Source organism: Fistularia commersonii, chromosome 17 (genome assembly GCF_037954325.1).
Source record: "Fistularia commersonii isolate RoL2024-O1a breed Wild chromosome 17, RoL_Fcom_v1.0, whole genome shotgun sequence".
NCBI classification, from domain to species: domain Eukaryota; kingdom Metazoa; phylum Chordata; class Actinopteri; order Syngnathiformes; family Fistulariidae; genus Fistularia; species Fistularia commersonii.
This window is the reverse complement of record NC_141300.1, coordinates 4,924,989-4,944,090: the sequence shown is the minus strand read 5'-3', so window position 1 is coordinate 4,944,090 and position 19,102 is coordinate 4,924,989. Positions and strand designations below refer to the sequence as shown.

The 19,102-nt window shown below is 45.3% G+C and overlaps 1 protein-coding gene across 3 annotated transcripts in view; it reads left to right on the top strand.

Moving 5' to 3' along the window:
• Positions 1-18,829, top strand: part of mtss1la (MTSS I-BAR domain containing 2a) — a 34,762-nt gene extending 15,933 nt beyond the window's left edge. The window contains exons 4-15 of one of the 3 annotated variants that reach the window (XM_086163043.1): positions 4,049-4,133; positions 4,255-4,346; positions 4,420-4,494; positions 8,338-8,495; positions 8,602-8,709; positions 10,461-10,558; positions 12,024-12,156; positions 14,162-14,236; positions 14,437-14,592; positions 14,850-15,029; positions 15,187-15,352; positions 17,352-18,829. In XM_086163043.1, the coding sequence (XP_086019169.1) occupies positions 4,049-4,133; positions 4,255-4,346; positions 4,420-4,494; positions 8,338-8,495; positions 8,602-8,709; positions 10,461-10,558; positions 12,024-12,156; positions 14,162-14,236; positions 14,437-14,592; positions 14,850-15,029; positions 15,187-15,352; positions 17,352-18,160 (2,135 nt within the window). In that variant the 3' untranslated portion in view covers positions 18,161-18,829. The remainder of the gene's footprint in view (positions 1-4,048; positions 4,134-4,254; positions 4,347-4,419; positions 4,495-8,337; positions 8,496-8,601; positions 8,710-10,460; positions 10,559-12,023; positions 12,157-14,161; positions 14,237-14,436; positions 14,593-14,849; positions 15,030-15,186; positions 15,353-17,351) is intronic. The other 2 variants (XM_086163044.1, XM_086163045.1) reach the window with 2 other exon arrangements.
• The last annotated feature ends 273 nt before the right edge of the window (positions 18,830-19,102 follow it).

Below are 19,102 nucleotides of genomic sequence, written 5' to 3'. Positions count from 1 at the left end.
GTACCTCACACAACACCCCTTTTTAGGACAATAAAACTATATATATATATATAAATCGCCCTGGGGTTGTGCGTGGCATGCTGTGAGAGCCCAGGCTCCTCTCATTTCCAAAAGTCTTCTTTAAACACTGAGCAAAGCAAACTGCTTTGCCACCCTCCCCAACCCCTGAGTGCATTTAGAGCTTCCTCTTCCTCAGGCGGCACAGACGACTGCTCGGTGACCCTCATAGCAACGTATGTGTGTTTCACAGAGCACCTAATCCTTCAAATAATGCAGGAAACGGTCCATCCCCCCCCCCCCTAATCTTTACAGTATTTTTGCTAGATTTTAATCTCATCCCATACCGTCATGGCACTGATGCTCATTCATTCGTTCATTCTCCTATTATCTTAGGGGCTTATATAAAGCATTCGTGTCTTCTCTTTTTTTGCCGGCTTTATCCGCTCACCCCTTTTTTCTCCTTTTCTTCCCTTTTCCGGATCGTTCGGGATAGAGCAGCGCCATCATTCAACTTAGCAGCGGGGGCTGTGGCTGAAAATGAATTTCAAATGGCCATCAATGGCCATTTTTGGATTATGTCACTAGAACCAAAACGGTTAGCGCTGCTGTTGTTATTAGCATGAGATAGTTTAGTTTGTACCTGTCACTCCCAGCCCTCTCACCACCGCTGTCTCGTATCACTCTTGCTTCCTATTTCTGTCTGTACTCTCTCTTCCTACCCCAACCGGTCGAGGCAGAAGGCCGCTGCCATTGAGCTTGGATCTTTCCAAGGTTTCTGCACCGGTAAAGCTTTTCTTCACCGCTGTTGCTGTTTGCTTGCTCATGGAGGGGAATGTTGGGTTTGTGAGTGCGGTCCAGACCTGAAAGTGTCATGAGACAACTGTATAGGCGTCGGATAAATGTGGCGCAGGAGGTCGAAAAATCGTCTTTTGTAACCAAACGTTCCTGGTTGGGTTCCCGGCTCCTCCTAGTGTGTTGTTGAGCGAGACACTGAACCTCTAACTTCTCCCCTGGCGCTGATGGACGCCAGCCTACTGCTCACGGTTCATCCATAATGGGTTGAATGTAGAGAAGGAATTTTCCCATGGGGGATTAATAAAGTATAAGCTATTATTATACGTCGACGCAGGAGGGCCACTGGCAGTTTGTTTACCCACCTCACATGGTCCTCGTGGCCGGGAAAGTGGCCACAGCATCTCTAGAATGGCTTCAGGCTTTTACTGCTCACCCTGTCTGACTTCACCCACCCACCTGTTTTGTTTTTTCAGAGACGGCAACACACCACAGCAGGCCGCCGATGATGACGCCCCCCTCCTCCTCCCCTCGGGGTTTGTTTGTATCTAAAAGTCACATCTGATCTCACAAGTTTCCATGAGACCGTGTCACCTCCTCGCCACTCAGAAATGGCTCTCACTGAGCTCTCACCTGCGTCTTTTTACATGCCCTGCGGGTCAGGGCATCAAAACTTGTCTTTTTCGCAAGCCTAATATATGAAATTACCAAACTTTGTGTTTTTCGCCAAGCGCTTTGTGTGTCATCGTGGCGTGGAATGCTCCGCACCGGCTGTTAAAAAGATGGGACGCCGCTTCGTCTTCGGGTCCTGCATGTGAACTCGTTGACTTTCGTTGGTGTTTGGACACCTGTGTGTGATACAGCCGGGTGACACCTCAACCCCTGAAAATTGCTGTAGTTGTGGGCCAGGAAAGGGGAGGGGTTTTCTCTTTGGCCCCTTCAGCTGAGGTTTCCCAACCTTGTGATGGAGTGTGTCCGACGTCGACAACCAAGTGGACGACGGTCGTGGTTTCTTCGCCTGCCTGTGAGGCCATATTGAACCCGATTTCATTGTAATGGTAAATGGAAAAGACCAGTTATTATGACATGGTCCGATATCAGGTTTGCTGTATTAATTTGGTGTTTCTACCTGTTTGACACTTTCTCCTGGCCTGTTTTTTTCACAAAGGAAAGGTTAGAGCCAAATTCTCTCACTCTCTCACTCCCTACTCTCCTCTTGTGTGTGTGTGTGTGTGTGTGTGTGTGTGTCACCATCCACCCTGCATGAATGGTGTTTAGAAAACAGAACAGGAAAGGCAGAGCAGCCAGGGAAGAATAGAGGGATATCCCCTTACAGGGCCTACTCCTTTTCCCTCCAGGATAGAGGGAGGGGTTGGGGGGGTGAGAACTTCAGAAGTGGCGTTGGGAGGGGCAGGGGAAGCAGGTGAACCACACCACCTGTCAGTGAGCACACACACACACACACACACACACACACACACACACACAGAGGACGTGAACATCTGCAGAGAGACCTGTGCCTGCACTCGGGTCTTTCATGAGCATGCATGCCTCCAGTCTAAGGCTAAGAGATGCTGACTGTGTGTGTGTGTGTGTGTGTTTGCATGTGTTTGTGTGACGAGAAGACCTCAGATTAGCCCTATGCGGCCCAGATTACAACAGGATCAGTGCTGCCACATATTACACTGGCCTGTGAACCATCAGTGAGACACTGGGCCAGGCTGGGCTTTACAGCTTAAGACCCCATTTAATTACACTTCAGCAGAGAGGAAAAGTACAGTAACAAATTCACACAAGCTGTTGTTACAATCCTCAGAATCGAGCACGCAATATTGGTCTAAAACGGGGGCACCTTTTTTTTTTTTTTACAATTTTACTCCTCCCAAGAGCAATAAAGTGCACAAGTTGTTCCCAGGAACTGTGATATTTGTTTTCCACAAACAAATGTGACATTTACTGACTTCAGCTTTTTACAGACGCAGTTTGGCCACCTGGTGGTTGTAGCGGGGAACTGCGCCGCTGTCTGAGGGGAGGAAGGCCTGGCTGTGAATTCATTAGGCCCACATCCGGCTTGAAAAAAAAAACAAAAAAGGGCCGGATCAATTTTGTTTTGTGAGTTTTTTTGCATCGGAAATTGAGGAAAAACTCAGAATATCACTCCTCACTGAGGAGCCATCTTCCCAAACAGTCCTTGGGCCGCTCAAATATAATATAACACTTAGCAATGGGCTGGCTCCCTCCTCAGGCTTGGACACTGCTCAATGTAACACTTCCCTGCTTAACACTGGAGGAAAACGGGTGGTGTGTGTGTGTGTGTGTGTGTGTGTGGTGGTGGTGGAGGGGGGTGGAAGCCAGAGCGTGGGGAGGGGTTTCTAAAGTGGTGGCTATTGGGGGAGTGGGGATTTTTCGCTGAAGACTGTCACCGCCATAGCAACCCAGTCTGGCCTCCCCGTTTCACTGATATGAATGCAGTGTTTTGGAGGATGATGGCACAACAGTGTAATTAATAGTCTATTATATCAAATTCTGTCATTGTTACAGTGACATTGCTGTGATTTTATGAGCGACGCTGTGAATTCTTTTTCACCGCTGCCATGAACACACCGGCACACAGTCAGTTACTTAAATAAACATGCCAATGCACACACACACACACACACACACACACACACACACACACACTCGCACACCCTAATATGGACTTCCTGAGTCAGATACTGTCACAGCGTGTTAACATCAACTTATGTTGCATCAGTCACTGGTTTATAACCCCCAAACAACCCTAACGGTGGTGAAGATAAACTATAAAAGATGAACTCTGATATACAGATATAAAGTAAGTGAGTAAAATAATAGAATAGTAAAAGCCGCCAGGGAATCAAAAGGAAGTTGAGAATATTGAACTGAGAGCTGCTTTGTATTCGTTGTCCATTATATTCCGGTTGTTTCCCTGCCGGGCAGCACTGTAGCACAGCGGTTAGCTCTTCCGCCTCACAGCAAGAAGGTTCTTGGTTTGATTCCAACAGTGGAAGGCCATTTCTGTTTGGAGTGTGTGATGTTCTCCCCCCGTGTAAGAATGGTTATATGTCCCAAATATTGCAACATGAATACCGCCGTTCGTCCATTGACAAGCTGGGATAGGCTCAGTCCCCCCAAGATCAGCGGTACAGAGCTTTGCAGGACACTTTGCAGGTCACGGTACTTCACCTGAGTGAAATCATCAGCGCCCCTTTTTCCTCTCCGTTTTGTTTCCAAGGTGCCACCAGAGACATCGGCTCGGCCCTGACCAGGATGTGCATGAGGCACCGCAGCATCGAGGCCAAACTGCGTCACTTCACCAAGTAAGCGTCGCCCGCCTGTTGTATTCCTCCCCCTCTCCGTGCAGACGTGTCTTCGCCCTCACCTCGAGGGAATTACCGTGTGGAGTGTCCTTCAGTTTCTCGCCCTTTTTCGCCGACGCAGCGCTCTTATGGAAGGCCTGGTCACGCCGCTCCAGGACAAGATAGAGGAGTGGAAGAAGACGGCAAATCAGCTGGACAAGGATCACGCCAAAGGTGACGTGCAAAACTTTGAACCCCGGGTAGCACTGGGACCGATGCTGACGTGCGTTCGTTTCTGACTCCACAGAATACAAGCGATCCCGTCAGGAAATCAAAAGGAAGTCATTAGATACCATAAAACTCCAGAAGAAGGCAAGAAAAGGTGAGACAGACGTTTCCCCACGGTGGCGTTTAACTGGCAGTACACGACACGGGAGAGGAAGTCGTTCGGTTCTGCAGAGATGTTCTGGATTGGATTGAAATGTCGCCATCTAGAGCGCGGCTTCAGAAAGTGCGACTCGATCGTATCAAAGCGTTTGGCTCCGTTTCTGAGGCTCCCCTCCGTTCGGAGCTTTGGCGGATTCGTCAGCGTCTGCATTGCAAATCAAAGACGGGATCCTCTTTCCGGGCTCGGCTCATATTAGCCCCCCCTCGGTGGATTAAAGCAGGCTTTCTGCACGAGGGTGCTACAACATGCGCTGCTTTGATACAGCTAACGCTGCCTGTCTCTGTGTCTCTCTCTCCCCTTCACCTTCCTTTCCTCTGGGGCTATTTCTCCTGGCTGCTAGAGCTTCTTGGTACGTTTGCCGAGATATGCATGCGATAGATAGCTTTTCAGAGACGTCACCATCATTTCCCTGTTGCCTCGCCAGTAAAAAAAAAAAAAAGGTTTAATAGCATTTCTGTTTCACTCTTCAACCGATGCTCTCAATGTTGACATTCAAGGGCCAGCAAATATGTGTGCTGTTTTAAGTTTATTGCTTAACAGCCAAAAAAGTTATGTCTAAATAGAATTGTCATAAATGAGGAATTTGTCAGTTTCATGCGAAAAAATCTTGTAAGCATTAACTAAAACTTTATTGAACGTGAAAGAAAAAAATTCTCAGCAACAACTAATAGGACATGTGATTTTCTGTGTGTAGAATGTATTTACAACAGAAATAAATACAGCTCAGTGCTATCGCAAACTACGTCTCACATTGAAATCTATTTTTAGGTTGGTTTAACAAACACATTAATTTGCAAAGGTTCAATTTTACATACATATTTTACGTATGTCTTTTATAAATAGAAGCTTGCTATTAAATAAAAAAAAACTCTTTAGTATCACAGTGTTATATTGTTTAAAGCCTCATGCGCTGAGCTTTATGATAGAAATTTCTAGAAAAAGGTATGTATTTAGTAAAAAGGTTTAAAGCAGTGTAAACATATGGTAGTTAAGCAATTTTTTTTGTTGTTAATGCCTCATTCCGTTGTATGGTTGTAGAACACTTTCACGCCCACTTTTCACACACTACATCCCCAATGGTGCCTGTATGTCATCCACCGTCCGCTAGGCTTGATGAGATGATTTTTTTTGGTTTTGTTTTTCAATAACACTGCATGAAGCCATATAGCCAGACAAATTATTATTATTATTATTATTATTAATGGTTGCTTTTTCCACTTCTGATGAGTCATTGTCACATTGTCAGACATTTCACTGCAAGGTGATTTTTTTTCGTCTTTTAAAGTTATCATCTATCTATCTATCTATCGATCTATCTATCGATCTATCGATCTATCGATCTATCTATCGATCTATCGATCTATACATATATACATATATACATACATACATACATACATGCATACATGCATACATACATACTGTATTGGTCTCCTATTGATACATATACACTATATGGCCAAAAGTATTCGCTCACCCATTCAAATAATCGAAATCAGGTTTTCCAATCTCTTCCATGGCCACAGGTGTATAATATCAAGCACCTAGGCATGCAAACTGTTTTTACAAACATTTGTGAAAGAATGTGTCTCTCTCAGGAGCTCAGTGAATTCCATTGTGGAACTGTGATAGGACACCACCTGTGCAACAAATCCAGTTGTGAAATTTCCTCGCTGCTAAATATTCACAGTCAACTGTCAGCTGTATTATAAGAACATGGAAGTGTTTGGGAACGACAGCACTGAGGCGCATAGTGCAAAGAGGTGGCCGACTTTCTGCAGACTCAATCGCTACAGACCTCCACACTTCATGTGGCCTTCAGATTTGGGTTTCCATGGCCGAGCAGCTGCATCCAAGCCACGCATCACCAAGTGCAATGTAACGCGTCAGGTGCGGTGGTGTAAAGCACGGCAGGACTGGACTCTAGAGCAGTGGAGACGCGTTCTCTGGAATCATGCTTCTCCATCTGACAATCTGATGGACAAGTCTGGGTTTGGCAGTTTCATGTGGGGTGGTTTTTCAGGAGCTGGGCTTGGCACCTTAGTTCCAGGAAAAGGAACTCTGAAAGCTTCAGCATACCAAGACATTTTGGACAATCCGTGCTCCCAACTTTGTGGGAACAATTTCTAGCTGGCCTCTTCCCTTTCCAACAAGACTGTGCACCAGTGCACAAAGCAAGGTCCATAAAGACATGGATGACAGAGTCTGGTTTGGATGAACTCGACTGGCCGGCAGAGTCCCGACCTCAACCCGCTAGAACACCTTTGGGACGAATTAGAGTGGAGACAGAGAGCCGGGCCTTCTGGTCCAATATCAGTGTGTGACCTCACCAATGCGCTTCTGGAAGAATGCTCAAAAATTCTCAAACACACTCCTGAACCTTGTGGATAGTCTTCCCAGAAGAGTGGAAGCCGTTATAGCTGCAAAGGTTGGACCAATGCCGTATTGAACCCCTATGGATTAGGAATGGGATGTCACTTAAGTTCATATGCGAGTCAAGGCAGGTGAGCGAACACTTTTGGTCATACAGGACTGTCTCAGAAAATTAGAATATTGTGATAATGTTCTTTATCTTTCTGTAATGCAATTACAAAAACAAAAATGTCATACATTCTGGATTCATTACAAATCAACTGAAATATTGCAAGCCTTTTATTATTTTAATATTGCTAATTATGGCTTACATCTTAAGAAAACTCAAAAATCCTATCTCAAAATATTAGAATATCATGAAAAAGTAATTTTTGTTTTTTTAATTACATCACAGAAGATAAAGAACTGTATCACTATATTCTAATTTTCTGAGACATTCCTGTATAGTGAATACACACACAGAAACACACATTTATTACATTACATTACATTATATTACATTTGGCAGACACTTTTATCCAAAGCGACTTACAATAGAGGACATAAGGACTGCAAATAACACTTGCAAATACAAGATGCACAGGAAATATACAGAACAGTAAGCTTGGTATACAGCAGTAAGCTTTATATACTTTATATGACTCCTATGTATTCAATTTCCATTTGGATGCCATTTTACTAAATGTTGCTCAGTATTTTACGAAGACCTTTAGCAGCCTATACTATCCTAGTACTATCTGCACTATCACAGCAGACTAAATAACTAAAAACACTTGAAACGGATTAAGTTGCAAAAACAGTCATACGTGAGGCCACGTGTTCTTACATTGGGGGCATCGCTTGAATTTAAGGTAGATACTATATTGACACACTCTTTGGTGATCTGAAGCTATTATCTGGCGCTGACTTGTCAGAGTAAATCATTTTCATCACATCTGTCCTTCGTCGTTTTGCCCTTTGATGGTTTGTCATGGTGTCAGTGTTAAATGTAGGCCTGACGGTCTCTCAACGGTCTTTCTTCCTCCAATGAAATCCATCTGAGTTGTTTGACATCTATTCATTAACCCCGACATCCATTGCTCCATCGTCCCCCCATACCGTGTAAATGCGCCGTTCGAATGTTGAATGTCTGTACGTTGACCTCCAGAGCATCAACCATTTCTCCTGTGTTTAACCATTTCTCATCTCTCACCCTCCTTTCCCCCCCGCTGCACACTTTCACCCCCTCGTGTGATTATCTCCCACCTCCTCAAATTCCTAATCTCTTTTTCCTCCTCCTCCTCCTCCTCCTCGCCTTGGTCTTTTTATCTCCGTCCTCCCCGATTTGACCCTTCCTCCCGTCCTCCGTCTCTTGGTACCTTTTGCTTTTTGCGCACCGCCCCCCCACCTCTATCCCCACCTCAGGTCGTGGAAACCTCCGCCCTCAGCTGGACAGTGCCATGCAGGATGTGAGCGACCTCTATCTGCTGATGGAGGAGACGGAGAAGCAGGCAGTGCGCAGAGCCCTCCTGGAAGAGAGGGGGCGCTATTGTACATTCATCAACCTGCTGCAGCCCGTGGTGGTGAGGAGCTCCAGGCCTTTTTCCATCCAGGAGGAGAGCGCCTTCGATGAATTCCAGTAAATGTATATTTTTCAATGTTTTTTTTTTTTTTTTGTTTAACTGTCAGAATGTGGAGATTGCCATGCTGGGAGAGACGACACATTTGCAGGCCATTGTTGACGACCTCACTGTGCTGACTGAAGACCCCCACAAGCTGCCACCGGCCAGTGAGCAGGTAAGACTCTTCTGCAAGAACCAACTCAGCGGCTTACCGTTCAGAAACGAAAGGGCGCAGTTGGAGTCCGTGTCATACTCGGACAAACAGTGGAGGAACGCTGGTAAGCGCTTGCTTCACAGGAGGTTGAAAACCTGGTCTCCAACTGGGGCTTGTCTTCCCAGAGCCTCCCCGAGCCCTGTCTAGGTTCTCAGGCCAACACCAAATTAAAAGAAATTTGGTAGATAACTTGGAAAAATGGGCGTGACTCTTTAGATCAGTGGTGTCAAACTCAAACACGCAGTGGGCCAAAATTCAAAACTTGGACCAACATTGATATCTATTGAAAAAAATCTTCCTCCAGATTTAACAATGAACCTTTTCATATGGACCCTGACAAGTTTTGCTTAAAAACTAAATATGGAACAGCATAGCTTAATACTATACAATATATAACTTAATATTGCACACATGCAAAATCCTGTTTTCTGCCTAAGTAGCAGGGTGCCAGTATCAGCATAAGGTTGCTATGACTACTGTCAACAGAGGAGAAGGCGTTTATGGGTCCTGTTGTGATTTTCGTGCCAAAACACCAGCAGAAAATTCTGGGATTTGTAGAATTAGCGATACATGCACTGTAGATTATACCGGCGGGCCAGCTCTAATAGTCAATTGAGATGGCTTTGCGGGCCAAATATAATTACAGTGCGGGCCAAATTTTGCCCGCGGGCCAGAGTTTGACACCTATGATTTAGATGTTTCTGTGATAGACAGGTGAGCCGGCAGGTTAAAACCCAACCCCTGTGTTAACTGGCTCCAACCCTCCGTTCAAAGTGTACAGAGTAACTGGTACTGTCAGCAAATGAATAAATTACTAAGAGTTGACTCACATGTACGGTATTTGCCGCAAACCTTTAAGAAATGGTCTCATGATTTATACGACCAAGCTTTTCTTTTCTCCTGTTCGTCAATCCTATTAAAACCTCCAAGGGGTATGAATGGGACTAGTTTTGGAGCTGATTTATTGGTGCGTTCAGCTTGACGTGTATTTTTATGTTTTCGGGCGAAAAAAAAGGATCAATTTATTTTTATGTATGTACTCTATGTCTATATAGCCAGACATCTTTTTTTTCTCCTGACCCACGTGAACACAGGAAGATTCCGCTAAAGCTTTATTTTATTTATTTTTTTCAATTTATTTTTTTATTATTTTTCATTTTATTTTAGTGCCCTTCCCCTTTAGTAGTAAACCACTTTATGAGTCTCGGGAAAAAAAAACCCTTTGGGGAATCGGTAAGAATCTTTAACTGAAGATCTTAGCCAGATGACTTGCACTAAAATGAAACGAATGGGGTAAAATAGACTTTTCCTGAACGCCAGAGGAAAAAGAAGCACCTGCAGAGACTGTAAGAACAGCTCCTTCTATGCATAACGTCAGGTGATGGAAATGCACATAAATTTACATTTAATTCTTGCTGTATGATGTACAGCGCTCTCTTTTTTTTGGAAGGAACTAATATGGTTGGAGGATGAAATACAATAATAAAGTAAGGAAGGCTATGCCTTTTTCTCGGAAACTTCAACTTCACAAGTTCTTCTTAGAGTATTTCAGCTACACAAGAAGGAGCGGAGTCATTCCTGAATTATAAAAAAGATAAAAACATGCAAATCTAATTGTAATTTATTAAGAGAGAAGTCAGAGCTGTCGGTCCTTCTCCGATCCAAACCTGAGTTCTTCTTGTTGTTTGCATGGTGTTTCTGTATGGATGCAGGTGATTCGAGACTTGAAGGGTTCGGACTACACCTGGTCCTACCAGACCCCGCCTTCCTCCCCCAGCAGCACCGGCTCCAGGAAGAGCAGCATGTGCAGGTACATGGCTAGAGCTCCCTCACACACACACACACACACACACACACACACACACACGTACAGGAGTGCAGCTATCTCTGCCAGGATATTCTCCCACATCCCCTTAGCTTAGAGCGTGTTGTCGTTTGGATTTAATAATCCGCATGGTTCAGCTGAAAGAATCACTGATTTAAAACATATCAGGTTACCACCACTTGGTGGCGTCATAGTGACGACTGTCCAAAGTAACACCAAATCTGTTATTTCTGTAAGGCGCTCCATTTAACCTGGTTCAGTTCAACTTGATGCAGATGTGAGTTTCATATAGCTCATTTTTACGGTAAATAAAGCCTCGAGATGGGACTCTTCTTGTTTTTCAGCTTGGTTAGAGCTTCTGAATGAGTTTGCATCTTTTTCCCCCGACAGTCCAAAAACATGCTGTAGGTTCATTGGAGACCTCTAAATTGGCCACATGCGTGAATGGTATGTCTCTATATAATATATGAATGACAAAGTGAAGTTTGTATGTCTCTATATGATGTGTCAATGACAGAGTGAATGGTTGTTTGTGGAGATTTGACGTGTGAATGAATAGTGAATCGTTGCATGGCTCTATATGATGTGTGAGTGAACGAGTGAATAATCGTATATATCTACATGATGAGTTGTGTGTGTATAGGATGAATGAATGAAAGGGTGAATCTGGCCCTGTGACTAAATTGCAAATTGTGGCACCCTGTAGTCCCTTAATGCAGGATAAGCAGTATAGAAAATGAATGAACGGATATCTGTTTCAGCTTATTCAGCAGGGCCTGTGAAAGTCAACAGGTCATTTTTTTTTTTCTTTTTCTTTTATTTTATCCGGATCATGACTAGGGTTAACAAATTACATCTGAGAACGCAGCGTGTCTTGAGCTGTTCCTGTCATGGCGGCAATGGAGCTAAAAATAGCACGGCTCAAGTGGCTGCGACACAAAAGGAAGCGACCTGAGGGTAACATCAGTTATTTTAAAATAAAATAAATAAAATTGCCGAACCTGGAAGTCCTCCATTGAACTCTTCCTAGAATATTGTGATTGAGGGCGATAATGAGTTTCGGATGTGTTCCAGCAGCAGGGCGGCGCCGAGAAGGGAGGTAATAAGCACAAGGCGCACGTTCCAGAATGCGTGGGTGGCAAAGAGAGACGGGTCTGGCTGACAGTGACAGAGCAGACAAAAGCTGAGAGACAGATGGTGCTGCTCACAGGGAAATACATATCAAAGAGGTGATCATTTTTCCGTCCTCTTTGAGGCGCTGAAATTGTCAGAGCGGCGTAATTCTCGCAGCACCACCATCATCTCCATCGCTTTTTGATCAATTCATCATCTGGCCTTGTCACTTATTACCCGTTTCACCAGACAACACAATCAGCAATGTAACTGATCTCGGGGCTGGTTTTATTTTTTTTCCGCCGTGCACGAACTGAATTTATTTCCCATTAAACAGCATCCTCCAGATGCCCTCGGCGGGAGCTCACCGACTCAGCAGTGTCTCCTCCCACGACTCTGGCTTTGTCTCCCAGGATGCCAACACCCACTCCAAGTCCCCCTCTCCGATGCCCTCTGACATCACCAGCCAGGTACGGCGTCGACCTCGACCCCGGCGGCGCAATCGTTCTTCATTGTTACATCTTTGTCACTTTACTCTTCATCTTTTTTTAATGGGTCCTTTTGAAGTATAGATAAACCAAAATCTTTTTCCAGGACGTTGCAGGTTGACTGCACATTTGAAGGTCATTCTAAGAGGCAATGACGATGAAGTATTTTTCCTGCGTTTTCAAGCTGGTATTATTTAGACATCAGGATGATGTTTACAGACTCACAGAGAAGCCCAGCACAACAGGCAGGCAAAATAATCATGAAAACCTGCCAATGTGAAAGCCTGTTTGTTGTGTTCATCATGCCTGTTCAACCTCAGGCAGCTGACAGTCCGCTTACACACACACACACACACACACACACACACACACACACACACTCAGGTGTGTTTCTTTGTACTTGAGAGGAAGGATCAACCAGGAAGGACCCTCCAGCTGATTTTTCACAAGAAAAACTGACGCTGGACACATTACATTAGCATTTTAACCTCTTACAGGTGGTTTTACTCCCTGGTGATTTATTATTATTATTGTAATTTTATTTTGTGGTGGCTCACTTGTGCAGTGGTTAGCGCTTCTGACTCACAGCGCCAAGGCCCACAGTTGTATTCTGACAGGGTGTTTCTCTGTTTAGAGTTAGCATGTTCTCCTCATGTCTTCATGAGTTTTCCTGACCAATAAAATATTATTATTATTGTAACTATTATTATTACAACAGTGATAATAATAATAAAGGGGTAGGCTCCAGCAGATCCTGACTACAGGATAAGCGGTAGATAATGGATGGATGAATAGAAATAAATTGATTTTATTATTACTAAAGTTATAATTATATTTCTGAATTACAATAATGATAATACTGATTACCCCTGAGTGCAGGATAAGCGGCAGATGATTAATGTGGATAATAATTAACTTCTACCTAACTGAAGGATAAGCAGTATAACTTATGAATGAATCAATGAGTTACATATGATAATAATAATAATAATAATAATAATAAAAATAATAATAATAACAACAACAACAACAACAACAACAGTGACAACAACAATGATAATACTTACAGTGGTCATATTTTTATTCGCGTTATTTCTATTAATGTAATTAGTAGTATTATTATTTTTATTGTCATGTTGTGTATATTAGTTTTATTATTACCAGTTTACATTTGTGGTTATGTCTTAATGGTTCAGGATGAAGAATCAGATCGACCTTGTGTGGCCTGAAATGCAGGGGAAGAAATTACATAAATCACATGACAGAACAAATTCTCAGGGGGGGAAAAATTTAATGTTGGCTTCAGAAACATTTTCGATCAACAACCAAAAAAAAAAACCCAAATGTTTTCTTCAGTATCTCATCAACATGCTACGTACAACTTTTACATGTTAATAAAGTAATATGTGGGTGTACCCGTCCCTGAAAAGAGATCTGAGGATTAACATCGTAATTGGGTATATTTGTGAAAACACAAGGGGCCAGAATGATTTCAGATTATTGATTGTCCAATATGAATTGATTAATTGATGAATTGATGAATAATGGATCTCATATTTTGGGGTCGCTTCGTTTGTATATAATTGTTCAACAGCTGGACTTGGATGGAGGCACTGATTATTTTTATTTATTTTTTTGCATCAACTGCTGTTTGGAAATGTTAAATTTTTAGCTGCTGCTGGTTATTCTCACCCCTGCGGGGTTGGACCAGATTGAGCTGGCAGAGCCAGCGACTCGCCGGCTCAGTGATGCAACCGGCCCTCCTCTGAATAAATGATCTTACGGACTGCTGGATTTTTCGATCTGGATTGCTCCTCCGCAGATGCTCTCGGAGAGGAAAACACTCTCCTCCTCCTACAACTCATCGACTCTCCCCCTTCTGTGTTCCTATCATCCCCCCTCCCCGCCTTCTCTTCCCTTTTCTCTCTCTTTCTTTCCGCCTCCTCCTCCGCTATTTCTTTCTCTCCATTTGCCCCCCCCCCCCCAGAAATCAACAAGCTCGGCCTCCTCTGAGGCCTCAGAAACCTGCCAGTCTGTCAGCGACTGCAACTCTCCCACTGCGGTCAGTACAGCATGCATCTTTCTCGGCTAACGGTCCACTCACTTAGTGGTGGACGCGCACACACGCGCACAAAGCGTGCATTTCACTCATTGTTATCTACAGCTTAAAGATGCCTGTGGGCTCTTGTTGACAGCCGCAGTACGATGTGACGTGGACTATTGAAGGATGTTGAGCACTTTGACCTGTCTGTCCTCCTGCAGTTTGGCTCATACTCATCCTTCGGCACCTTCCGCCCTGCTTTTTCTCACACTGGCACCATCAGGCCTCTCTCTGTCATACTTCCTGCGTCCCCCACATTTAACCACTCCCCTGGATCCAACACACCCTCACCCACATCAAAGGTTCCTAGTTGGAAGGTTTGTTTTTTATTTGCGATTTTAGCTTTTTTTTTTTTCTCTGTTAGAACTCTACTGCTTCTTTTGCTTGTTTTTTTGCTCATCAGTCGCTGTGTAGATTTAGCGCTGTGCTTCTCCTCGCGTTTAACCAAGACTGCTCAGTCACGTAACAACGCCGAGCCCCACTCAGCAGCATCCTGGGAAACCGTGCGATGGCGGCGACGAAAACAGCGGCGGGTGTGCGGGGCTTAGCGTCATCCCTGTGTCTGCTCTCACAGGACTGGACCAAAGGGAGCCCGAGCGAGCCGTCGCTGGCCGGCACTCTGCAGCGCAGGAGGGAGTCGGTGGATAAGATGAGAGACCTTGAAGCCCCGCCCAGTCCACAGGGTTATTCTGGGATGCAGCAGGATGATTCGAGCAGGGCGCGAGGTGCGGGCGCGGGTGGTGTTGCGCCAAAGGTGAGGAGGGAGAGCGTGCATATATTTGCATTGTGTGGCATTTTTAAGCGGTGTGTTTAAATCAGTGCCTACATTTACATATTTTCACTCTGGCCTGTGTCCGTGTGTGTGTGTGTGTGTGTGTGTGTGTGTGTGTGTGTGTGTGTGTGCTTTTCAGCATGGCGAGCCCATCTCTCCAGCAGCCAGTACTCTGGCTATGGTTTTGACCAGAGGCCTGAGCATGGAGCAGCAGAAGAGCAGCCGGGATTCCCTGCAGTATTCCAGCGGCTACAGCACCCAGACCAATACCCCCTCCTGCTCCGAAGACACCATACCCTCCCAAAGTAACCCCCACATCCGCTGTCAACCTTTTTTTTTGTTAGAATTTATTGCCTGATATGTTGTTTTTTAGTATATCCGGGTAATATGCTGTACCTGCAATGTCATTTTTTTCCGACGCGGCCATCCTTTCCCAATGATAAGTATCTTACTCCGTAAAAGATCCCCGGACATCGCCGTCCGTGTGCTCCTTTATGTACCCTCTTCCTCTGCTCTGAAGACAAAAGCGTTCAGAAAACAAATGAACACGTCTGCAGCCGCTGCAATAGTTGTTGTGGAACACACTTTCCTTGTTTCCCCCACCCCTTAAAGAGGTCGCCGGTAATTGAAAAGTCCTATAGCCGAGACCAGGTACTTTTTTTTCCCCGGGGGATTTTGGGGTTCAGGGTAATGGACAGAATTCTGGGTAATTCTGGTAAAAGTTCCTGCAATAGAAAACGATATCTCTTTCTCTCTCTCTCTCTCTGTATATATGTATATATATATATATATATATAGAGAGAGAGAGAGAGAGAGAGAGAGAGGCGCCTTGATTGTGATATTTGTTTTCAACAAATGGCCAAATGGCCCAGCAGTGGGCAGTGTAACTGCCTGTGCTCCGATAATTATCATGTAATGACAGTGGCGCAGCGACAGGGCCAATACCACGAGGACCAAATGTTTCATTCAACATTTTCCCCTCATTTCTTAGCTACAGCGAGTGAAAAATCACAGGATACATAGTTTTTCCCCTCCCTGCAAATTGTGTCGCATGTTGATCGCCCGTTTATTTCTTACGTAACTTTTAATCTCGTCCTCCGATGCACCCTGCGTCAGCGTGGCAGAGCATTCCTGAGCCGAGGAGCTCCATTTAAATTTTTTTCTCTCTGTCTGCGCTCCCCGCCATTTTCCCCGTGGTCTGAGCATCTAACATGAGGGAAAACAAATAGGAACTGGTGCATTGAACCACGGGTGAGGGTCAAATTTTGGAGCTGGACACCAAGCCCAGCACGGGTCCAATTTTGAAAAATTGCATCAACATCGCCTGTCCAAAAAAAAAAAAAAAAAAAAAAAAAAGACTAGGTATCTGTGAGTAATTCATCAGCGGAAAACTAAATCTGTGGCTGCGTTGTCATATTCGGCACATAGTAACAGTTTCCCGGTTGTCATCTGCTGCATTGCTTTCAAACAGCTGGTTCCTCAGTTAATGTGCCTTCCCAAAATTTCTTCGATGCAAGTCTGCATGATACAGTTATTGGGTCCAGCGGAAGTTTGAGCGTGTCCCCTCTGCTTGCACAGGTGTCCATATGCTTTCTCGGCGACGGTGTGCCTAGCTCGCAGGTATTAAATGCTCAAACTTGCATGTTTTTCAGGCTGCGCAGCCATTAACTATTTTATTATCTTATTATCTTGAAAGTATCCTAACTTCTCCCAGACATCCAATTTAGCCCTCGACGACCGATTGCCTTCCACTTCATATTCACCACTCGCTATCTTCACTCTAATCTCCTCTGTTTGGCTTAGTTGACAATGGCGTGCAGCTTGGTGTGAAGGCTTACTTTTGTCCATTGTGTTTTTCCAATCCGCCACTCGCTGCCGGTATCTGACCCATGAATTTAAAAAATGATGTTCTTTGTACCCTTCTGACGCTGCTTTTGCGGGTACTCTCACTTGTTATGGTCCGGGCCACTCAGGTAGGTTAGGCCACCCCTGATATCTCCCCAGAAATAAGCACACAACCCAGCGGCTCCTCTTTCCTACCTGCCGAGATCTTAATTTACCTCATTTGGATCAGAGGAGGTACTATTGTGCGTATTCTTTGTCACAGCGGAGACTCTGCCTCTAGAGTGCTCTTAATCACTGCTTCCTGAGGGTTTTCCAAAGACCCCCTGTTGTTTCCGTTGGGGAAAATGTGTATTGCCGGATGTGGAGCCCTATAGTAGAAATGAGCTCTGGATCCCCTCCCAAATTGGTGCAGTTGCAATTCCGGTTTGTTGATACTCATGATGTTAATTTTGTTTTCAGGCTCCGATTATGAGTGCTACTCTCTCAACGGGGATGCCGACCCCGAAGCGCAGACCGAGTTCGACAAGTCCTCCACCATCCCACGGCACAGTAACATTGCGCAGAGCTACCGCCGTATGATTCAAACCAAGAGGCCCGCTAGCACAGCGGGTCTGCCCGCAGGTAAGACCTTGCAGGGAACTCAAAACGGCACACGGGGAAGCGGCTCAGGCGCCATCGCCTCGGGGACCGCCACCATCCGCCGGACGCCATCCTCCAAAACGGGGGTGAGACGCACGCCGTCCACGTCTGGGCCCATTCCGATCCGGCCCCCCATCGTGCCGGTAAAAACCCCCACGGTGCCGGACTCCCCGGGGTACACTAGTCCCTCGCAGCACCGCGCGGGCAGCGACGAATTTCTCTTCGGCGACGAAGCCGCGGCCAATGACTACATGAGGGCGTCTCCGAAAAGAATGAGCCTTCCTGACGCGGCTTGGGGATGCGGAGGAGCGGGAGGCGCAGACAGGACTGTTTATGCCCAGCAGGCCCCCGGCATGGCCGCCCACAGTGCTGAAGAAGACCCTCTGTTGGCTGCCAACCGCCACAGCTTGGTGGAGAAGATAGGAGAGCTGGCAGCCAGTGCCCACGCCCTCGGCGAGGGGCAGTTCCCCTTCCCCAGCTCAGCGGCGGGGGATGTGACTCAGTGCGCGCCCCAGGAGCTCCCCCCCACCCCGCAGGATGGAGTGGATATGCTGGTGTCTATACGCCGGGGGGTGAAGCTCCGCAAGACGACGACCGACGACAGGTCGGCTCCCAGGATCCTTCGGTAGCCGGGAGGGCGGGAGGAAGCGGGCCGGGGTGCCCTTATTTACAAACTGAAGCTTTGTAGTGAAATGCAGCAGCACTCATGTAATACATGATAGAAGGCACAATGAGGATGCGACGTGGTAAACGAAGGCCAGCCGGCAGAGTAATGAGTGAATATGGACTACGTCGAGTCATTTTAAGTCATGTATGTATTGCGTACACAAAAGTAACCCTTTTTTTTTTTTTTTTTTTTTGGTTGATTTCATCTTTTTTTTTTCCTTTTTTTTTTTTTGTTCTCGTCTGTGAGCTTCGTGGCTGTGCATCTGTGCTCCCTTTCGTGAACAGTTGTCTCAGCCCAGTTTCTCCCCCCTCTTAGACCCAGCGATCGCCAGTCGCCAACGACCTGGTTGCTCCCGTGTCTTCTTTTCTTGCTCTTACGATTCCTATAATATTGTGCATTTCTGGATTAACAAGCCAACTGTCAGTGGAATCTGCTGGGCGAAGTGCTCTGTGAACCTGTATGTTGTGTTTCGCATCATTACTGTACAAGTACTGTATTACTGTTTCCTTTCATGAGTTTTAACAGCAGCTGTGTAAGTCATGTAAAATAGGAGCAATATGGCGGTGTTTTTATTGCTGTACTTTACTGTACTGTCAATATATTCTGCAATTAAACAGGCTTTTTACTGTCACCGGCTCGACTGTCTGTCAGGGATTCAGCGTCCTGTCAGGGGAGCAAAAATGTTTTTATTTTAGGGTACTATTCTATTCCCTAAATTGCTTTTACGCTATTGATTTTTCTAACAAGCTCTCTCTCGCACACACACACATCTCTGTAATAGCTCTTAAACTTCCACATCTTATTTTGCAGTATTTGCATTTGACAGACAATCTTAACCGACCACGGGCCCGTGCGTTTCTGGGTAATCAGAAATTCAATTTTAAAGTTTTTAAATGTTTATTTC